Source organism: Sapajus apella, unplaced genomic scaffold, assembly GCF_009761245.1.
Source record: "Sapajus apella isolate SASKATOON/1434 unplaced genomic scaffold, GSC_monkey_1.0 scaffold7, whole genome shotgun sequence".
NCBI lineage: Eukaryota > Metazoa > Chordata > Mammalia > Primates > Cebidae > Sapajus > Sapajus apella.
In genome coordinates this window covers 38036191-38056566 of record NW_022436947.1, presented here as the reverse complement: position 1 = coordinate 38056566, position 20376 = coordinate 38036191, and the positions used below count along the sequence as shown (strand labels likewise).

At 40.2% G+C, this 20376-nt stretch overlaps 1 protein-coding gene across 6 annotated transcripts in view; it reads right to left on the bottom strand.

Moving 5' to 3' along the window:
• Positions 1–20376, bottom strand: part of CCDC146 (coiled-coil domain containing 146) — a 157034-nt gene that overhangs the window by 4686 nt on the left and 131972 nt on the right. For 5 of the 6 annotated variants that reach the window (XR_004268359.1, XR_004268362.1, XR_004268358.1 and 2 more), the window contains 8 exons: positions 15735–15830; positions 14869–15039; positions 10672–10760; positions 10413–10577; positions 8862–9086; positions 6967–7195; positions 2954–3082; positions 2288–2425 (listed from right to left, as the gene is read on the bottom strand). Coding sequence is in view for 1 of the 6 variants with exons in the window: in XM_032276366.1 (XP_032132257.1) it covers positions 2288–2425; positions 2954–3082; positions 6967–7195; positions 8862–9086; positions 10413–10577; positions 10672–10760; positions 14869–15039; positions 15735–15830 (1242 nt within the window). In the remaining 5 variants the exon portion in view is untranslated. The remainder of the gene's footprint in view (positions 1–2287; positions 2426–2953; positions 3083–6966; positions 7196–8861; positions 9087–10412; positions 10578–10671; positions 10761–14868; positions 15040–15734; positions 15831–20376) is intronic. The other variant, XR_004268361.1, reaches the window with a different exon arrangement.

Sequence of the window (20376 nt, the reverse complement as noted above, 5' to 3'; positions counted from 1 at the left end):
ATTCACAACTGCAACTCATAAAATAAGAAATGCTAAGACTTAGATAAGCTAATGCACTTTGAGTGAATTACATGTCTGAAATTTCTTTAAATATTTGCTGCCTTTCCTTTTTTAAATGAATTTCCCCTTCTTTGGGGGGAGTCATTTTTCACTCAACTACTGCACACTTGAGTCTGTGTGTCTGTCTGTGTAACTGGCCAACTTCCATTCTCTTCCATAAATTAGAAAACAGTTTCATATTATTCTGGGTTGCTCCAAGTCTTAGCTGAGATTTTCCATTTTCTGTTCCCATTTCTGTTGGGAAATTTGCAGGAGGAGCTATTAGCTATCTGAAAGAAGTGAGAGACTTGAGGAGATGTGCATCTTGTTGAACACCTACAAGTGTTTAGGCCACTTACATGTTTAACTATGTAACACTCGTAACAAATTCAGCTATCATACCCATTACACGAATGAGAAAACTGAGTTTTAAGATCATTTATCCATCTCTCTCAAGGTCTTTGGCTAGTTTTGATAAATCACAGATTTGGAATCTGAATGTCTTTCTACTTTCCAGTTCTGCATACTGTGAGATTATCATTTTAAATGTGTGTGTGTGGGGGAGGCGTTGAAAGGCAGGGAGGAGGAAGAAGCAGATGGAGAGCATGGAAGTTATGGAAAGGAAAGGAGAGAATAACTGTTAGTCTAGGACTGGGCTGTGCTGGAGCTTTCCTGGCTATGCAAAGTGGCCGCCATGTGCACGTCTCTAGCATTACTGTTGCCTTCCAGGCGACTCTGCCATCAGCTTTGGTAAGTCAGGCCTCAGTGAAAAATGACTTCCCCCAAAGAAAGGGAAATTCATTTTGCAAAAGGAAGGAAGGCAGCATTTATTTAAATGAACACCAGACATACGAATTCAGGCGAACTGCACGAGCTTAACTAAGCCTTAACATCATTCCAGTGGCAGATGTGCAACTCACAACTCTACCTTAGTTTATGAAGTAAAGTTGTGAGATGCAAACCTGCCACTGGACTGATTGGTCTATTCGTGGAAGTTGTCAGAGCAGAAGCATAAGAGTCAAATAAAAATGGCAAAGATGGCCTAAGAGTTATAGTCATTTCTTGTTCAGTGTGCCACATGTGCTTCTAGAACATAACTGACTATTATTCATCCAACAAATGTTTTCCTAGAGTCTGGTACATGCTAGGCATCAGGGAAATTAAGAACGAGGAACATTTGCTCCCCTCAGGAGTCCACAGTCTCTGGTGTGGGCATTACTATTATCTATTTTCTTCTGTCTCTCCCTACTAGAACCTGTGAGCCTCCTATGGTGTAAGCTTCCTCTTTGTTTCTGAACTCATGCCTAGCATGAGAGTAGCACATAGCAGGTGTTCAGTAATTACCACTGACTGGCTGAACTCTGCACTGGCGGGAGGCTCCAGGAGCCCCGGAGGCCAGGTGAGTGGCCAATCCTCTGATGGCTCTATGGTACGCATGAAAGGCCTCACAAGAACGGTCTTGTGTAGGGGTAAACTGAGGAAGGAGTGAGTCCCAAGCCTGCATGGACATGACACAGAAATGGAACAGGCATTGGGTATGCAGGCTGATGGGGCAATCCTCCAAATGAACCTTTTTGGAAGCAGGAGTCAGAGCCACAGGAAGCCTCGGGAGGCCTGCGGGAGTCTAGGGGGACTTCTAGGGGCTCTGCTGGCTACTCCTTTCAGTGTAGCATCTAGCAGTCCCACCCCCACTCTGAGGCTTTGGATCTGCCATCCTGGTCTCTTATGCTTATTAAATTAGGGAGTTCCGTGTTCCTGGCCTTTCCTCACTAGTGGGGCCTGCTGAGCACCTCCATGGTGCAGCTGGCCTGGGTGTTGTGTGACTGCATTTCTCTTTAACAGTCCCCTTCCATTTCTGGGTTCTGGCTGAGTTCTGGATTAGACCATTCCCTACTCAGATCACTGGGGAAGTGAGACCTTCCACTTAAAAGAAACGGGAAAGGCTTTAACTCTGTGCATGAGATACAAAGATAGCAAGTGCTGTTATTTGGGTAGTTGCTCTGCTAAGTGAAACTTGTATACTGTCATTTAAAAAGCTTAGGTTTTGCCATCGTGGAGTGAATTCATTCAGGGAGTAAGACTAAAACATGTTGGACAACTCTCTGAGCCATCCTTCCGTTTTTCTAAGTTTCCCTAGCTGTAAAGCCTAATCTCTCCAGAGCTTCTTTCAATAAATCTAGCAGTCTGCGGAAAAGAAAAGGTAATAAAGGAGCAAGGCAGAAGGGAAAAGGCAGGATTTCAGGCCAACCTTCTTGGCTAAGAGCAGTGTGTCCTGCTTGCAGGCCTGAGTTCTGCTGGAAAGCCTGTCCGTGAGCCGGGAGACCTGCTCATAGATGAAATCCTTCTCCAGCAGCTTCTCCTCCTTCTTGGCCAGTTGTAGTTCCAGCTATGTTTGAAAACAATTTCAAGAGGAAGAAAAAAAGTCATATAGACAAAATCTTATTTCCTAATTAGAGCGCTATTTCCCCTCAACCCCCACGAAATACGTCTGGGAAGTGTTTAGAGCTGGGTTAAGTCAAGCCTTCCCCTGCCACAGCCCCTGCAGATACGGCTGGGAGTTCCTCCTCACATGGTAGAGTATGGCCCCCTCGGCTCTATCTAGCGTCCATGTCACCATTCTTCTGATGTGTTCCCATCAGGAAGACCAATTAATCCATTTAAGATGCCAAAATTACTCCTTTAGGCCATGAGAGAAAGGTGCCTTTGGAATCTCAAAACAATTGGATGGGAACTTCTTTTGGCAAGTGTCCAAATCAGGCTTAGAATGTGTGACTAGATTACAGTGAAAGGACTGTATTAGTGACTAGAATAATGAAGATAGGTCTGTCTGCATAACATGAAACAGCACCATAGGTATCTGTGAAACTATATCAACAAGGGGCTAACAGAGGCAATTTTAAGCAAGAATGTTTACCTCATCTAATTTTTTGATCATTTCTTTTTCGGTCAGATCTTTCCCAGGAAGGAAGCGAGCTCTGTTCTTACCATCAAGTTTTACAAACTCTTTCTCCAGGTCTCTAATTCTGTCTGTACACTGTGAAAACTATTAAGAAAGAAACAATAACTTTAAAATGAATTCTCTAGCTCAGTAAATCTGAAAATCACATTGGCAGGGTCTTTTAGAGTCTTTCAGTAGGACCAACCCAGGCCAGGGTAGAAGAGAACTCTGTTTTCTTAACATCCCATCAGCTGGGACCTGGTTAAGTGATGTTTTTGCTCATTTATGGTACTGCAACTATGACGTCTATAATTGACTATACAAGGCGAGGCAGTGCCTTCTGGGTCATAGAAAAAGCTGATTTCACAAACAGTCCTTGATTGCTTCCCATTTTGTGTTATGTTCATGGGATGCTGTGTGGCTGCAGGGCTCCAAGTATACAGCCTGATATGGTTTGGATGTGTCCCCCTCCAAATCTCATGTTGAATGAAAGCTGATCCCCAATGTTGGAGGTAGGGCCTGGTGGGGGGTGTTTGGGTCATGAGGGCAGCTTTCCACCATGATTGGAAGCTTCCAGAGATCCTCACCAGATGCAGATGCTGGCACCATGCTTCCTGCACAGTCTGCAGAACCATGAGCCAAAATAAACCTCTTTTCTTTATAAGTGACCCAGCCTCAGGTACTCCTTCACAGCAATGCAAACGGACTAATACACAGCCTTCACCTCTTCATTGCAGGTTGTTAGAGAGACCAGGGTAACTAGCATCCAACACGTTGGACTTCATTTCAAAACACTTGGCTGGCAATAGGTTTAATGGCTTCCCAAAGAAAAGAAAAACATTCTTAATTATGGAATCTACCTAATGTACACTCTGTGAGAAGAAGCTTGGGCTATTTGTATTTTTTTCTGCTAAATCCCCAATACAGTGTCATATGTATCAACTATATTTGTTCAATGAGATTTTGGAGGGGAATGAAGACACACAGCTACCCCTAAATGGGAGTGGTACCCACACTTAGTTTTGGTTTTATAGGGAGAATGATGTGGAGCATGGTGACAGCCAAGAAGCATTATTTTCATTTTTCCTACTGAATACCTATGTAATCTCAGGCAAATCATTTATCTTCTCTAAACCTTAGTTTCTTCAATTGTCAAATGGGAAGAAAAGGCTCAGTCCCATGGGGTTGATCCATCATATATGAGGTAATATATTTACGGTATTTTACAACATGTCTAGGACTGATACAGGTAGCATTTTTTAAATGTATGCTCTTCCTCCCTACGAAAAGAATGATAAATGGTGACAAATAATTGAACATTTTTCTTTTTCCTCTATCTACATTCCTTAAATGTCCTTAATATAGAATTGATGTATACATATATATGTAATCAAGCATCTGTTGTGTTTATTATTAACAATACTTGATGCTCCCTTTCCTTAATTAGGAAACTAAGGAACAAAAATACAGTGCTTGCTTATCAAAGGGGTGTCTCGATTTTATTTTGTTCTTGGCATTTGAGGAAAAACTGTTTACTCTGTCTATGTAAAATAGTGACCTTGTGTCCCAAAATAGTTCATGTGACTTCTGAGGTTCCTAAATTGAGCTATTATTACAGGAACCAGGAGAACAGACTCATGATAAACCTTGGATTAGACTTTTGGATAATTAAAAACTGTTCTGGACAGCTGAAAAAAATGCAAACCTTAAGAGGATCCTGGAAAATGATGCAAAAAAAAAAAAAAAAAAAAGGTGGGGGGGAAGACTTAAAAAAATAAAAACCCAAGACACTGTGGCTATAAAAAATAGCAGGATATGACTGGGATCCGGCACTGCAGAACACAGCACAGAAATGGCTTGCCTCAAGGTCGAAATTCCACATCACGCCCTGCAAGGGTACACATGATGGGTGCTGAGTAGGTAATTAGAATTAACTCCAGTCGAGTAAAATAACTGATATCACATAGTCCATAGGTCTCAGTTCATGTGCAACCAAAATGATAAAATTTCACCATCGGGCAGGGTGAGTAGTGTTATTAAATGCCTAGTATTTCCCTCTTGGGTAAAAGTAAATTTACATTTCACACTAGATAATTGGTTATATATAACAAAATGACAATTATTTTTCTAAGAACAATTTTATCCACTGAATGGAAGTATTGATTTGTAGTCAACACAAAACATATGCTTATACAATAGAGAGGAAATTATTCTGTTGCAGATTTTATTGAATTTGAAGTTCTTTTGTGCTGCTAGGCATTTTCATAGTTTAGGATGGGCAAAGACGGACTTGAAGCTACATTTTGGGAAAGAGCTGGAGAGAACCAAATTCTTCTGTAAAATGGAATGAGGCAAGTATGGAGTTCCTGGGGGCAATCTGGGATGATGAGGCTGTGGAGGGAGAGGGCAAGTGTGAAAGACCAACCAGTGAAATCGAGCTAGGCAAGGGTGCGGCATGGCGTATTAGTACTCAGGGAAGTATCTCCAGTGATGGAGTGCCCTCAAGAAGAGCTTGGATGTCTCGTATCTAATTGAAGTGCTTTGCATTTCTGTAATGTAACCCCACATACCACTGTCCCACATCTTTAATAAAGTCTGCTCACAGAGGCCTTGCATGAATGGTCTTGTGGAGGTGTAGCCTGAGGAAGGGGTGAGTCCCATGCCTGGGCGGACATGGCACAGAAATGGAACAGGCACTGTGCGTGCCGGCTGATGGGCGATCCCTCAAATGAACTTTTGTTGGAAGCAGGAGTCAGAGCCGCAGGAAGCCTGGGGAGGCCTGTGGAAGTTTAGAGGGACTTTCTGGCCACTTGATCTGAATCTGGCTACACTTACTGAATAAATGAATGGAAGAACTCATGTCTAAATTAAAAAAAAAACAAAAACACTTGGAATCAGAACATTGGCATATTTGTGCAAACTGAAAGAGGCTGTTATCTATATAGCATATACACATTCAAACGGCACAAAATATAAAAGCAGACCTATCATCCAGTCCCACGAAATTCTATGTATCCCCTTGACATGATTTTAAAAAAAAAGAAAAAAAGAGGGGGACCCAAAACTGTCTAGGGCATGAGCTAATGAAAAACATTTACTTGTATACCTAGAAAATAAATGAAAGGATCTCTCTCAGATTTTTGATAGTTTTAGTAGTAATTATATATTGGGGATAGAATTTTATTTTCTTCTTTATAATTTTTATACTTTTACAAAATTTCATTCACCAAATGTCTTAACTTTATTATCAGGTAAAAAAATAGCAAACCTGACATTTTAGAAAAAATGTTACAGATTAGAATTTGTTTCTGCTACATTGAGTTAATGGGAATAAGTTTAGGCTACACAGTTTTTAATTTTAAAAAATTTCTATTAAGAACAAGTCGCAAGTAACATATATGAAGAAAGTAGCTTATATAGCTTATTAATATTTTATTTATTTTGTTATTTCATGTTTTAGGTTTTTGGATTTATTCCACTTTAAAAAAGGCCGCGTCAGAGGTCAGGTTACTAAGCTATCGTAGAACTACGGTGGTTAATAGCCAAGTCATATGTGACTGCTGACTACTAATAGGCAACAATCTCTAGACAATCTCTTGTTCTGGGGGCCAGGGTATGAAAAGTGAGAGTGCTAGCTCCTCTGCAACATCTGTCCAGGAAGCAGCAATGGCATCATTATGCTGAGGGGAGAGGGCCTAGATCACTATGAGGAAGCTGAGCTAGAGATATGTCCTAGGAGGCACTAAATTCTAAGAAAGGCAGAAAATGCTTCATAAGAGAAAAAAGACCATCTGTAGCCTGGATGTCTGAAGCACAGATTCCGTCCTAGAGTAGCATCCAAATGCATTTTTAATCAAGATGGAACTCATGGATTCTTATAGATCCCAGAAATAGTATGGCTTGGTTTACAAGCAAGAACTCATTCATGAACTGATAAAGGCAGAAAAACATAAATGGCCTGAGGAAGCGTCCCGTGATCACTCACCCACCTGAATTTGGAGCACAGCTAGGTCAGCATCCAGGGACCTTTTGGCTGGCAGCAATTTCTGGGTCACACGAATTTGTCTTTGCTTCTCAGCAATCTTCAGTTTGAGGAATCGGATCTTTTCTTCCAGGACATGTATTTCAATTTCTCCATTTAGTTTCATCTTCTCTTGGATATTTATTTTTTCATAAAAAATGCATACTTCTTCTTCCCGCTCTATCAGCTGAACGCCACTATGGTCAAATTCAGAGGCAGAGGCTAAGTGGGCATTGAAACTACCATTTTACTAGTCATCGTGGTTCCCTCAGCTTTGGATGCAAGATGTACATCAACATAGCATACTTTCAGAGGGTGACAAATAGTTATCAATGGCTTTCTAGTTAAACTGCATCCATACTTCGGATTTCTGTAGGGATAGGAGGGTTACTAAGCCTTGCAACTTTGAGGCCGACCATGTGGTTGGCTAGCCACAGTGTCTCTGCAAGTCCCAAAGGTTTTCCTGGGCTGGGAAAGAATGCCATTCCCAATGCACAAACAAAGTGATCCCACAGTCCGATTTTCTGCTGATCCTTTTCTTGGGTCAGATTTGCCAACCAAGGCCTGGCTAGAAACACACAGGCAGGGGGCCAGGGGATGCAGCTCTGGTGTGCGTCTGCTCTATATTAAGTTGCTAGGCCCATTAGTTTCTTCTCAAGTTGAATATTTCTGATTGTAATTTCCCCATAAACAGGCAAAAATCTATGTTTTGTAACCATGCCAGGAGAAGAACCCCTCTTGAAAGGAGAATATGGGGAGGAAACAAAGTAAGAATGTTCTAGCTCCAGCAGCTCTGGTCTGCATGACCGATCATGCCCCGCTGATCTGAGGAGTGCCTGGGTGTACACTGTTTGTCCAAAAGCTTTGGTTTGTGCCAGGAGCCAAATAACATTCTTTCCCCCCAGAAGAAACCTACCAGCCCTTTGGAAATGTGCTGTTCTTCAAAGGTCTTCCCACACACTATGCATATCCATTACTTCAGAATTCTTCCTTTAATTGCTTCTGTGACTCCCCTCCCTCAAAACATGCATGCACGTAGTTGTACTTGGCTAAAATAACTCTGTATTTTGTCTGTTTTCTTTTCAAAGGCTCTTCTCAAGATCAAGTTCTCCTGATTTAATTGCAGCCTGGACGAAATAATGCTACTCCTAAAGGTCTTATTAACATGCTGAGCAAATGAACTGGGAGAATGGCTGAGTAAATATAGTAAGACCAAACCTACCACAAAAATGGGTACAAGTTCCACACTTACTTATGTCAATTATGCTGAAAGAATTTGGTATTATAAGAGGCAGGAATGACCGTCTAGGAAAGGACATTGATCTTCAAGCAAGCAAATTCCCAAACCCCTCCTCTTAGCCTGTTTATGAGGACAGTAGTTATTTCTTCTTCTTTTTTGGTGGGGAGCGGGTGGACAGAGTCTCGCTCTGTTGCCCAGGCTAGAGGGAAGTGGCACGATCTCGGCTCACTGCAATGTCTGCCTCCCGGTTTCAAGAGATTCTTGTGCTGCAGCCTCCCAAGTAGCTGGGATTACAGGCACCCACCACCACACCTGGCTAATTTTTCATATTTTTTAGTAGGAATGGAGTTTCACCATGTTGCCCAGGCTAGTCTCAAACTCCTGAGCTCAAGTGATCCACCTGCCTTGGCCTCCCAAAGTGCTGGGATTACAGGTGAAAGCCACTGTGCCTCGTATTAGGGATAGCATTTCTTATTCTCAGGGAAAACAACACACAGTCCCTCCTCTCCAAAGGCTAATGAAACCTGAATATCAAATTTCTCTCACTATTCACTGTCAAGTCTAGGTAGAGAAACATTCCTAAATTGGATCCCTGGTGTTCTGTTCTTATACCTGGATTTTACCTTTCATTTCGATGCTGAACAGCTTTTTCGTATCTTTTGCGAAGCTGCACCATCTCCTCTTCAATCATTGTGATCATATTGGCAAGTCTGTCAATGTTATTTAACTGGGCTTCCTTCTTTTCTTTCATTTCCTGAAGTTTTGATACAATTTTGCACACATCGTTTTGCATGCTCTCTCTGATGGTAACATTGTTGGCGTGTTTCAGCATGGAATTTTGTAGCTTTCTTTTAAAATAATAAGACAGTGGATAAGATTATAATTTTCTTTAGTTTATTTAAAAACAATGAAGGCTTCTAAAACACAAGCACTAACAGAGCAGACCTTGCTTTAGTGTAGCCCTTGAAATGACGACACTGGTAATAATGATACTCATCATGTGATATGGAATTTTCATAGTCCTTCCGGGTCTCAGATTTTCTTTCCTTCCACATTAGAACATCTTTCCTTTGTGCCCCAATATTCTACTGCCTCCCTTTATTAAAGCAAGAGACTGCAGTCATTCATTTATTGTTCTGTCATTCCCAGGAGACTGCTGTCTTGAGGAGAGAGATGGTTATATCCGATAATGTCCATTGGGCATAGGTGTGCCTGACTCGGCCTATGGCCACAATAAATGCTGAATGAATGCATGGCCTCTATAAATGTATTTTATTTTCATATTAGACGAGAACCTGATTCAGAAATTATATTTTCCTTTTCATCCGCTTCCCTCCCCTGAAATGGGGCCACTTTATAGTCGCTTTATGAAAGGAAACTGGGCAATAATGGCCACCAGAAAATGTTTGTGACCTGATTATGTACCAATTACTAACATAGGTGAAAGAATCCAGCAGATCTTGGCACATGGTAAACAATAAACGAAGAAAATAACCATTTGCCAGAAACTCTTCTGAATGTTTTCATATGGATTAGCTCATTACGTAGCAAAATGTCGCATGAAATGAGGACTATTTTTATGGATAAGAGAAGTGAGCTCAGAGAGACAAGGGAGCTTGTCCAAGGTCACACAGGTAATAAGTGGCAGGGGTGGTATTTGAGTCTAGACATCACCTCTTTTCATCATTCTGCTATAAGGTATTGCCTCCCACAACACATTAGATGCTTTAAATCAACCACCAGGGGATGTTGGTTAACAAACGATTTGATTATTTCCTAACTTCCAAATCCTAATTATTAGATTTGTGCTTTTCTTTCTAATTGGGCAGGTGAAAATCATCATAGTAAGCATCATTATATAGTATGGTTTTTCATTCATTAAAAACATGACTCCCAAACAATGGAAGCATAATAGATTATGATTCTATAAAATAAGATGTTTGAACAAGGGCTTTTCTGACTTTCTAAAATGCTATTATTTTTATTTTTAATTTAATTTTTTAAACTTTTTTGAGACAGCGTCTCACTCTGTCACCCAGGCTGGAGTGCAGTGGCGCCATCTTGGCTCACTGCGGCCTCTGCCTCTTTTCTGTCTTATTATCCTCAGGATTTTTAGGGTTCAAATGAATCATAAAACAAGCCTTTGGGAGGCCAATAGTTATTATAACACTTACCTTTCTTGACTAATTGCACTATTTCTCAGAATTTCAAGTTCATTTAACGACATTTTATACCTTTCTTTTATTTCATTTACTTTCTGGTGAGCTTTGTGGAGTAAATTAACAAATTTGTTTCTTTCATTTCGAACAGTGTCATACAGCTTAGCAAATTCTCTGAGTCTGTAAAAATACAAAGTGTTTACTGAAACTTATGAAATAAATATCAGGTTTTTTCCCTAACCTAAATAGATAAAATATCACATAATTACTTTACCTCCGAAAAATTTCACATTTTTTCTTCTTGTGTATCCTGATTTCAAGATCCTTTGCTTTGATTTCCTTAACAATGTTGGTATATTTTTGCTGAAATGTAAAAAGAAAAAAAATAAAAGTGAAATAAATAACAACATAGGAACACTCCCAGCTTTATCCCACATCATTCTCTTCCATTAAAGACAACTCTCCAGCCTAGGCAACATAGAGACCTCATCTCTACAAAAATAAAAAAAATTATCCGGGTATAGTAGTGTGCACCTATAGTCCAAGCTACTCAGGAGGCCAAGGTGGGAGGATCACTTGAGCCCAGGAGTTTGAGGCTGCAGTGAGCCAGGACTGCATCACTATGCTCCAGCTTGTGCGACAGAGTGAGATCCTGTTTCAAAAAAAAAAAAAAAAAACAGCAATTCTATCTTGGCCTGCTGGGTTATACCGACCAGGGTGAAGGGTAAAGGAGATCTGAAAATATTCTGGCCAGCTGAACCGATTCACACTGGCTAAGACAAATGGTTACCTAAGGAAGAGAACAATCAAGAGAAGAGAAAATGCAAAGAGCCTGCATATGCTGGATTCGAGGAAAAGTTTGGAGAACTTTTGAGAGAGAGGAAGAGTGATTTTGAACTGCGCAGCTGGACTGGGTAAGTGCAGAGTTTATGGAAGACAGATGAGGGAAGAGGATTCCTAGTAAGTTTTGATAAGTGTTATAAACGGTCTCTGTGGTGTTTTGTCAGAGACTGAAGCAATGATTTTAAAGTACTTTCCACTGTTTGTATGTGGGGTGTTTTCCTACACAATAAAGCATCATATTGAGACCAGCTGTAAGGAGGTATTACACATAAATATTTTAAAAGAAAGCAGCTATATTTCTAAAGCTCTGAAAATATATCAGGTGTTAAATACACTAGTTACGTTCTTCAAATCTAAAGACACTGGATGCTGCATCTGGGATAAGAAACATATTCAAAATGAAGGATTTGCTGGTAGAAGCTAGAGGAAATAGTTTGTCAGCTTTCTCTCAAGGACTGAGAGCAAAGCCCGTTTGGTATGAGTGAGTGATTGAAAAGAAACTATCCATAGAGCCAAGATTGATGTGTAGCATTTTTCTAATGTCATTCTCCATCAGAACAGGGATCAGGAAGAAGCTAATATTTAAGTAACTATATCCATGAATAATAAAACAGACAGAAAAAATGTCTGTCTTGGGGGTGATAGCAACAGTTTTTTTCTTCACCTTTGTCTTTTTGTAGGGATACTGATGTGATGTGAACATAAAATAATAAGATTGACTCCCTTCTTACGTAAATTGCAGCTAGGTACAAGTAATATTTAACACATAATTCCTAATGCTAAAAATACTCAAGGGATAAACATTTGTCCTTTAACAATTTCTGTATCTCAAGAAGAATTTTTTTTGTGGTTTAATACAAATAGCTCATTTAATAATGAAGTTTACTTTACACAGGTCACTCACACATAGATAACATGTATATCAGTTTTTGAGATTAATTGAAAATTATCTAAATCATAAAATGGATCAGTGATTCTTTTAACAAGTAAGTATGGCCAGCCTGGACCACATGGTAAAACCCCATCTCTACTACAAATACAAAAAAATTAGCTGGACATGTGGCAGGCACCTGTAATCCCAGCTCTTGGGAGACTGAGGCAGGAGAATCACTTGACCCTGGGAAGCGGAGGTTGCAGTGAGCCGAGATGGTGCCATTGCACTCCAGCCTGGGTGACAGAGTGAGACTCTGTCTCTAAAAAAAGCAAAGAAAAAACCAACAAGAACAAGTAGGTATACCTCTAGAGTTTCTATAATTGCTAAAGAGAAAAAGGGAGGAAGTTTCTCACTAGGGAAGACTCACTTGAGTGGGATCTTCCCAGCCAACAAGAAGTTGTCTTGAAAACCCTATTCCAGACCAGTCCCATTCTAGACCCTGACTTGGTGAAGACGGCTGGCTGGCTTTCTTTCTCTCCTCCCTCCCTCCCTCCCTCCCTCCCTCCTCCCTTCATCCCTCCCTCCTTCACTTTCTCCTTCCCTCCTTCCGTCCTTTTCTCCCTCTCTTTCTCTCTCTCCCCTCCTTCCTCCCTTCCCTTCCTTCCCTTCTCCCTTCCTCCTTTCCTTTCGTCCTCTCCTTCTTTCTCATTTCTCATTTTTGACATGGAGTCTCACTCTGTCACCTAGGCTGGAGTGCAGTGGCTCCAGCGATCTTGGCTCACTGCAACCCCCACCTCCTGGGTTCAAGTGATTCTTGTGTCTCCACCTCCTGAGTAGCTGGGATTACAGGCAACCACCACAATGACAGGCTAATTTTTTGTACTTTTAGTAGGGGTGGGGCTTCACCATGTTGCCCAGGCTAGTCTTGAACTCCTGACCTCAGGTGATCCACCCACCTCAGCCTCCCAAAGTGCTGGGGTTATAGGCATGAGCCACCACTCCTGGCTGAAGATGGCCTTCTCACATCTCTCCTCTCCTTGTCCTGCTCCTGCATCTTACCCCCTCAGCCACCCTGTGCTCTCAAGCTGCCTTTCTTCCATCCAGTCCTCCCTGATCGCTTCTTTACCTAGTGAAACCTCATGAACTTCACTGTTGCTGCACCCTTCAAGATGGAGTCTGAACTGTTTAACGTGGATTAAGTGACTTTCATCATCTGACTTCTGTTCTCTGGCCTCACCATTTGACATCCTTTCTCCCCATTTTCCCATGTGCCAGCCATGCTGAACTTCTTTTAGTTTCTCAAATATTAAGGTGGAAAAATAAACAGTGAAAGGGGGACGTGAAGCGCCTGCAGTGGGTTGTGTGATGTCGATCTTCTCCTCGAGTCTTCTTTGCAAAAATCTACTTCATACCCTACTGCTCACTAATGCTTTGGTGTGAGTGAGCTCTTTCTGCAGAGTGAGAAGAAATGCCATTCAATGTAAATAAACAGAATGAGAACAAAGGGTGTACTTAGAAACAGACCACATCTGGGTCATTTGATAAATTTTTTAACTTTTAATTTTTTTTTTTTTTTTGAGACGGAGTCTCACTCTGTTGCCCAGGCTGGAGTGCAGTGGCACGATAATGGCTCACTGCAACCTTCACTTCCTAGGTTCAAGAGATTCTCCTGCCTCAGTCTCCCAAGTAGCTGAGATTACAGGCACCTGTCACCACACCTTGCTAATTTTTCTATTTTAGTAGAGATGGGGTTTCACCATGTTGGTCAGTATGGTCTCAAACTCCTGACTTCAAGTGATCTGCCCACCTCGGCCTCCCAAAGTGCTGGGATTACAGGCATGAGTCACCGGGCCTGGTCCTGTTCTGTTCATTTTTAATAGGGAGCTTCTGGGCTCGATCTGGATATAATCCTTATATGGAATAAATGATTCTAATGGTAGAATTTTAGCTTGCATGACAGGAGGGCTGTTTTGCCATTTGTTTTGTTGTTGATTTTGGGGAGAATGTTTCATTGGCACTTTGTAGGAGCCCAGGAGAATCATGGTGTGATGCAGCAACTAAGCTTATCTGGCATTCTATGAAATGATGCTGTGTTGAAGTTGGGAGGGACAGCTGTCCAGTGCTTCCACTCTGGAGTTGTTCCTGGGCAAATCACAGTGGAGTCTGAGATGGGAGTGAAACCCAAATGACATCTGCAGCCTATGCAGCTGCCAGTCCTGTCCACTGGAAGCACCCACTTGATTCTTAAAAAGTGCCATCTGTTCAAATCCTCTGCTCTTTGTCAATGATCTCTTTTCCCCTCTAAATTATTGGCTACTGCTAATCCTGGGACTATTTTTCAGTGCACGATTGAATCTCTTTTAGGGAAGATTTTATGGTCACTGGAACTTGAAGGAGAGATGCAGTTACAGTGATCCCTTGGTATACATGGGGAATTGATTCCAGGACCCTTCAAGAATACAAAAATCCAAGCATATTAAAGTCCCAAAGTTGGACCTGTGGAACTCACCTATAAGAGTTCCATATATGGCCTTCCATATATGCATTTTGTATTCTGTGAGTACTCTATTTTTGATCTGCATTTGGTTGAAAAAAACAAAACAAAACAAAACAAAACCGTATAATTTGACCCATGCAGTTCAAATCCATGTTGTTCAAGGGTCAATTATATGGCTTTCTAATGCACATTGCATTAAAACCAAGCTACCTTGAACCATTGTGGTTACCAATGAATGGTTAAAAAAATGCAGTTACCTGAGCTTTCAGGAAATCCTTGGACTTTTGTTCCTTTTCATCAATTTTGACTTGAGTCATGCGGACAAGGTTGAATACTAGCTCTTTTATGTGTTCTTGGTCCTTTAAAAGCTTGTTTTCTTCTGCAAGTTGTTGTTCTACTAACTTAGACTCTATTTCTGATAGCATTTTCTTTTGAAAAAAAGAACACAGATATTATAACTTATTTATTTGAAGGAATACAATAAAGCTAGTAACTTAGACTACCTTTTCATCTCCTATACAGAATGTATTTTATTAAAACAAACAAGCCAGGCGTGGTGGCTCATGCCTGTAACTCGAGCCTTTGGGAGGCAGAGGCAGGAGGATCACTTGAGGCCAGCAGTTCAAGACCAGCCTGGGCAACATAGTGAGATTCCTCTCTACAAAAAAATAATTTTAAAAAAAGTGATGCCACTGTTTTAGCTTCATTTCTTTTATTTGTAAAAAAATGTGAAAATCAGTAGGTTAACATGATAGAACTTTTTCTTATTCAGGCTGTATTTTCCAGTGATGAAGAAAAAGAAGAGACATAAAAGCAAAAGAAAATTTGAAATCAGCCGTTGGTGAAATAAAACATTTGCTGTTTACTTTTAATGTAACCAGTAGCCCGTAATTTAAAAATCTCATTCCCTTGAATACTTTTTGCTGGTTCAAACATATTCTTTTTTCTCAAATTTAATATAGGATCAGAGTGAACTTTGAGATGAAGAAATATGCCCACATTAAACAGGATCCTCCGCTCTTCGATGACTCTCTTATTGATAAGGTTTTGTGGAGCACAGTTAAAAACACAACTCTGTATTAATCATTCTTAGATAGAAGCTTAAATGAGAGTTGATATTAACCTGTTGGACCAAATTCCTCTTAGCTACTTCCACTTCCTTGTGAAGCTCTCGCCTTCTCTCAGATAATATAGAATCATCTTTGGGGACAGCTTCAATCTGGAAATCAAAATTTAAAAACATGCATTTATGTAAGAAATAAATCTTCACTGCCATATAGTCAACCTCATCACACTTTTTGAAAATGGTGGGCAAATCACTAGTCTCAATCTTACAGGAACTTCCTTTTATGCCAAATATTCTTTATAAGCCATTGCAAATCAAAATATGAAGACCTGCCAAAAAACTGTAATTTTCCAGCTGCAAATGTTTTATTATTTAGAAGCAAAATAAGCCTTACTAAGAATAGCTAACATTTATTGAGCATAAGCTAAGTGCCAAGTAAGGTTCTAAATGCCTGTATATATATATATGATCTTATTTCATCCTTATAGTACCCCTCATGAGATGGGGATTATTTTCCCCAATTGTAAAGATGAGGAGAATGAGGTACAAACACATTTAAGCAACCTGCCTCCTTGATGCAGGTGCAAACCCAGCGAGGTAGACTTGGAACCCATGGTCTGCCTAACTCATGACCCAGCACTTTGAAGACATGAATATACTATGACTATTCAAATGAAAATTATTATGAAGTGTGAGTTCATTTATGAAATCTTATACGATAAAGAAAAAAGTAGAATTTATTAACAATAGTGGGGATCATTTGCTACTTATATGTACGTAGTCATTTGATTAGTAGCCTGAAAGTTCTTACACAAAAGAAAAGCCTCAACTTTTTGATTGATACTTAAAACTTCACCATTACATTTCTGTTGTAATGGCTTACACTTTTCTCCTGTGTTGACATACTTCGGGGAGAAGGCAGATCTCACACTGTAAGTCTTTGTGGCCCTATTAGGAATGAGTGTGTCAGATTCTTTGTGATAAAGATGAGAGCAGAGAGGAGGACACATGGCAGCTGATGGGGAAAGGGTCATCTTGGGGTGCTTACAGCCTAGCTGACTTAGAGCAAGTTTAGAGTTGGATATTTACACCAAAAGCACATGACTCCAATCTGATGTGGTGCAATTCCTATTATGACAGCACACATTTGCAGGTCCTACGGTTGAATACTGGCCAAAATTTGACCCAAGAAGGGAGTGTCACGCTGTCTAGTGACTTGAGGTTTACTTAACAGGATCTTTCTGAGGATCATGCTGCTATGTTAACGTCACTAAAGTGTGTCTTTGGATGCCTCATCAGCCATGAACCCAGGCATCTTCAGTAGCACCTTCTGCACCCTCGTGTCCACGTCCTGCTTTCCCGTCGGTCTCCTACCCTGGAGCACTAGCTCTTGAGACACACACACTGGACTCAGGAAAACAAGACGTGGTCTTGTGAAACATGTCTAACAATATACAGAATTTTGTGGACTTAACAAACATAAAATTGCTATAGCCGATCAGAAAAGGGAGAACTCAGTATAGAACTGAATAATTGGGAAAGCCTTCTTGGAAGAGGTGAGTAGTCATCAAAGAGTTGATTTCTCCTTTAGGAAAGTCAAGTTAAGCCCTCCTGGATAGAGGAAGTCCAGCAGACATCCTGGGTCCTTGTCTGATTCTCTGCTACAGGCATGCCTGGAGTGGGATGTCCTCATGCTCAGCTCCTGGGTAGAGGCAGATCTGTATGTGAAAGATAACTGGGACCAGGAACTCTTACAAGGTTTTGATAGGAAAAATGATGAGAGCACACTCACTAGCTTCTATGTCAACTACAGGCTCTCGGCAGATTTTTCTGGTTTGAGGTCTCAGACACTTTGGTTGCTTATAGTATTTTGAAACACAAACAATACTGTAATAAATTATGTTCATTTTTGAACTCTGGCTACTCCTTCTCTGATTCCTTTTTCTATTCTCCATAAAACCCAGCCTTCTAGTTTCAGGCAGGAATTAGGCAGGCTTAGCTTGTGGAAGAGGTGACAAGATGAGACATTGGTAGCAGGGCCTGCTGGTTGCCTAGCCAATAGCCACCCTCCACTTTGACCTTAGCAACTGTATTAGGGTTCTCTAGAGGGAGAGAATTAATAGGACTCTCTGGGAGAGTCTCATACATATATATATGTGTGTGTGTGTGTGTATATATATATATATATATACGTGTGTGTATATATATCATATATATATACGTGTATGTATATATATATATACACACATATATATATAATATATACACACACACACACACACACACACACACATATATATATGTGTATATATACATATATATATGTATATATATGTGTGTGTGTGTGTGTGAGTTGGTTAAATATTAACTCACATGATCACAAGGTCCCACACTAGGCCACCTGCAAGCTGAGGAGCAAGAAAAGCCAGCCTGAGTCCCAAAACTGAAGAATTTGGGAGTCTGATGTTCGAGGGCAGGAAGGGTCCAGCATAAGAGAAAGATGTAGGCTGGGAGGCTAGGCCAGTCTCTCTGTTCACATTTTTCTGCCTGCTCATATTCTAGCCAAACTGGCAGCTGAATAGATTGTGCCCACCCACATTAAGGGTGGGTCTGCCTTTCCCAGCCCACTGACTCAAATGTTAACCTCTTTTGTCAACAACCTCACAGACACACTCAGGATCAATACTCAGTATCCTTTGATGCAATCAAGTTGACACTCAGTATTAACCATGACAGCAACAGAATGCCATCTTTGTTCAGAGTTGCAGTGTAACCAGGAGTCCTGGGGGGTGGTGGGGGAAAGCCGGCCAAGCCATTAGTCATGTACGCCTTTTGCTCTTTGCCCTTCCTCCTCTGTGTGAGTTTATGCTTAAAGGAATAGCCATTTCCTGACTATGGAGAAGCAATGTACACCCTAAGGTTGTACTGAAAGGGGAGCTAAAAGGATCCTAGACTTTTCATTATGTGAAATAATCTGTTGTGCACCTCTGTTCTTTTTATTGAGTAAAACAACTCCCTATTTAGCAAAACCATTACAGTTGAGTTTCTGTTACTTGAAGCCAAACTGCAAACCTAACCTAACTGGTGTTTCTATTGAAAGGAAACCTTCCTAAGGTAACCTGGAAAATAGGCTGGAGTTAGACTGAGCGCTCCATTAATATGGGAGGAAAAAAATATCAAGTATCAAAGTTCTAATTACATGGTCTGGAGTTACTTGAGATAGTTACCATTTCTTTTGAGCCCCAAATTGCATGTATCAGGTTTTGTAAGCTTATGTTAGTTCTTTAAGTTTTTATAGTGTAGCATTTCACACTTAAAAATGTATTTATTGTAACCAAACAACAGAAATGTGTAAAGAAAAAAAAAAACTGCTTCCTATCTCTGCTATTTCAAGTACTACTCCCCAGGAGTCACTGTTAATAGGTTTGGTATCTGTTCTTCCAGACATTTTCAATGCATGAATAATCATTGGTAACTTTCATAAAAGTTAAGCAATTAGACATTATTTGTTACTGTAAATATCCCAATTATTTGATATCAGTGAACTTCAGTTTAACACTCTGATATTTTTCTAAAGCATTTCAAACTTTCATGAGGCTTGCCCCTTGAGTTTCTGGGAGAGTCTCTATGTACAAGTCAAATGCCATAGGAGAATCAAACAACTGTCTCTGGGGGAAAATACATTCTGAAGAACAGCTAGAGCTCTTCATGTTTACCTTTTATCTCTTTCATTTTTGGACTGCATGCAGGTCTGAGAAAATGTTCACTTGGGCTGGGAGTGCCTGGCCTGACCCACTCTTATTTTCAAGTACAGCCAGCTGTGGGTGGTGGCTGGGTTAATTATAAATCACTGGGGGAAGCTAGTCTCTCACTGAAACTGTACTCGAACAAAAATACTGATTTTTCTTAAAATCAGTGAAGGAAACGGATTTTAATACATTTTAATTTCTGTCAGTTTTATATTCTGTGGGTGCTATTTTGTGAACTTAATAGCTAGTAGTGTCGTATTATAAATAGCTTTTATAATATTTGTTAAAATCTGAACAATTTGTGTGCATTCCACTGCAAACTCTTCTTTGATCAAGGGCCATGCCTTACGTATTTTGTGTACAGTCAGATCAAACTACAGTGACAAGTCTCACCATCACAGGCAGCTTCCAGTTAGAATTATAGCACCCCATGCTTAAATATAAGCAGATAGCCAAGAATTACCATATATTGGAGGAAAGTTTCTAATAAGAAAGAGACAAAAATAAACAACAAAAAAAGAAAAATACAGAAGAAACACAAAGAAAAATAAAGTCTTATTTAAGACAAGAATAAAGAAACTATCATTAATAGCCTCAATGAGATAAGATAATAAATATACTATGAAAACAAAACATTGAGAGAACAGAGCACATGGAAATATAAAATATGATAGCATAATGAAAGAGGAGGAAAAAATTTCCCTTTTTGTAAGTCAAATTACAAAAAAGAATGGAAAATAAAAGACAAGAAAATTAGAGGACTGTTGTAGAAGGTCCAATATCTGCATAAAAGGAATCTAAGGCAGAAGAGAGAAAATTAAATAATTCAAGATGAAGTGTCAGAACTTTGTAAAGACACACGTTTCTATAGACAGAGAACCCACTAAGTGGCCTACACAATGGATACAATGGGAACATCATTGTAAAATGTAAAAATTCTGGAGGCAAGT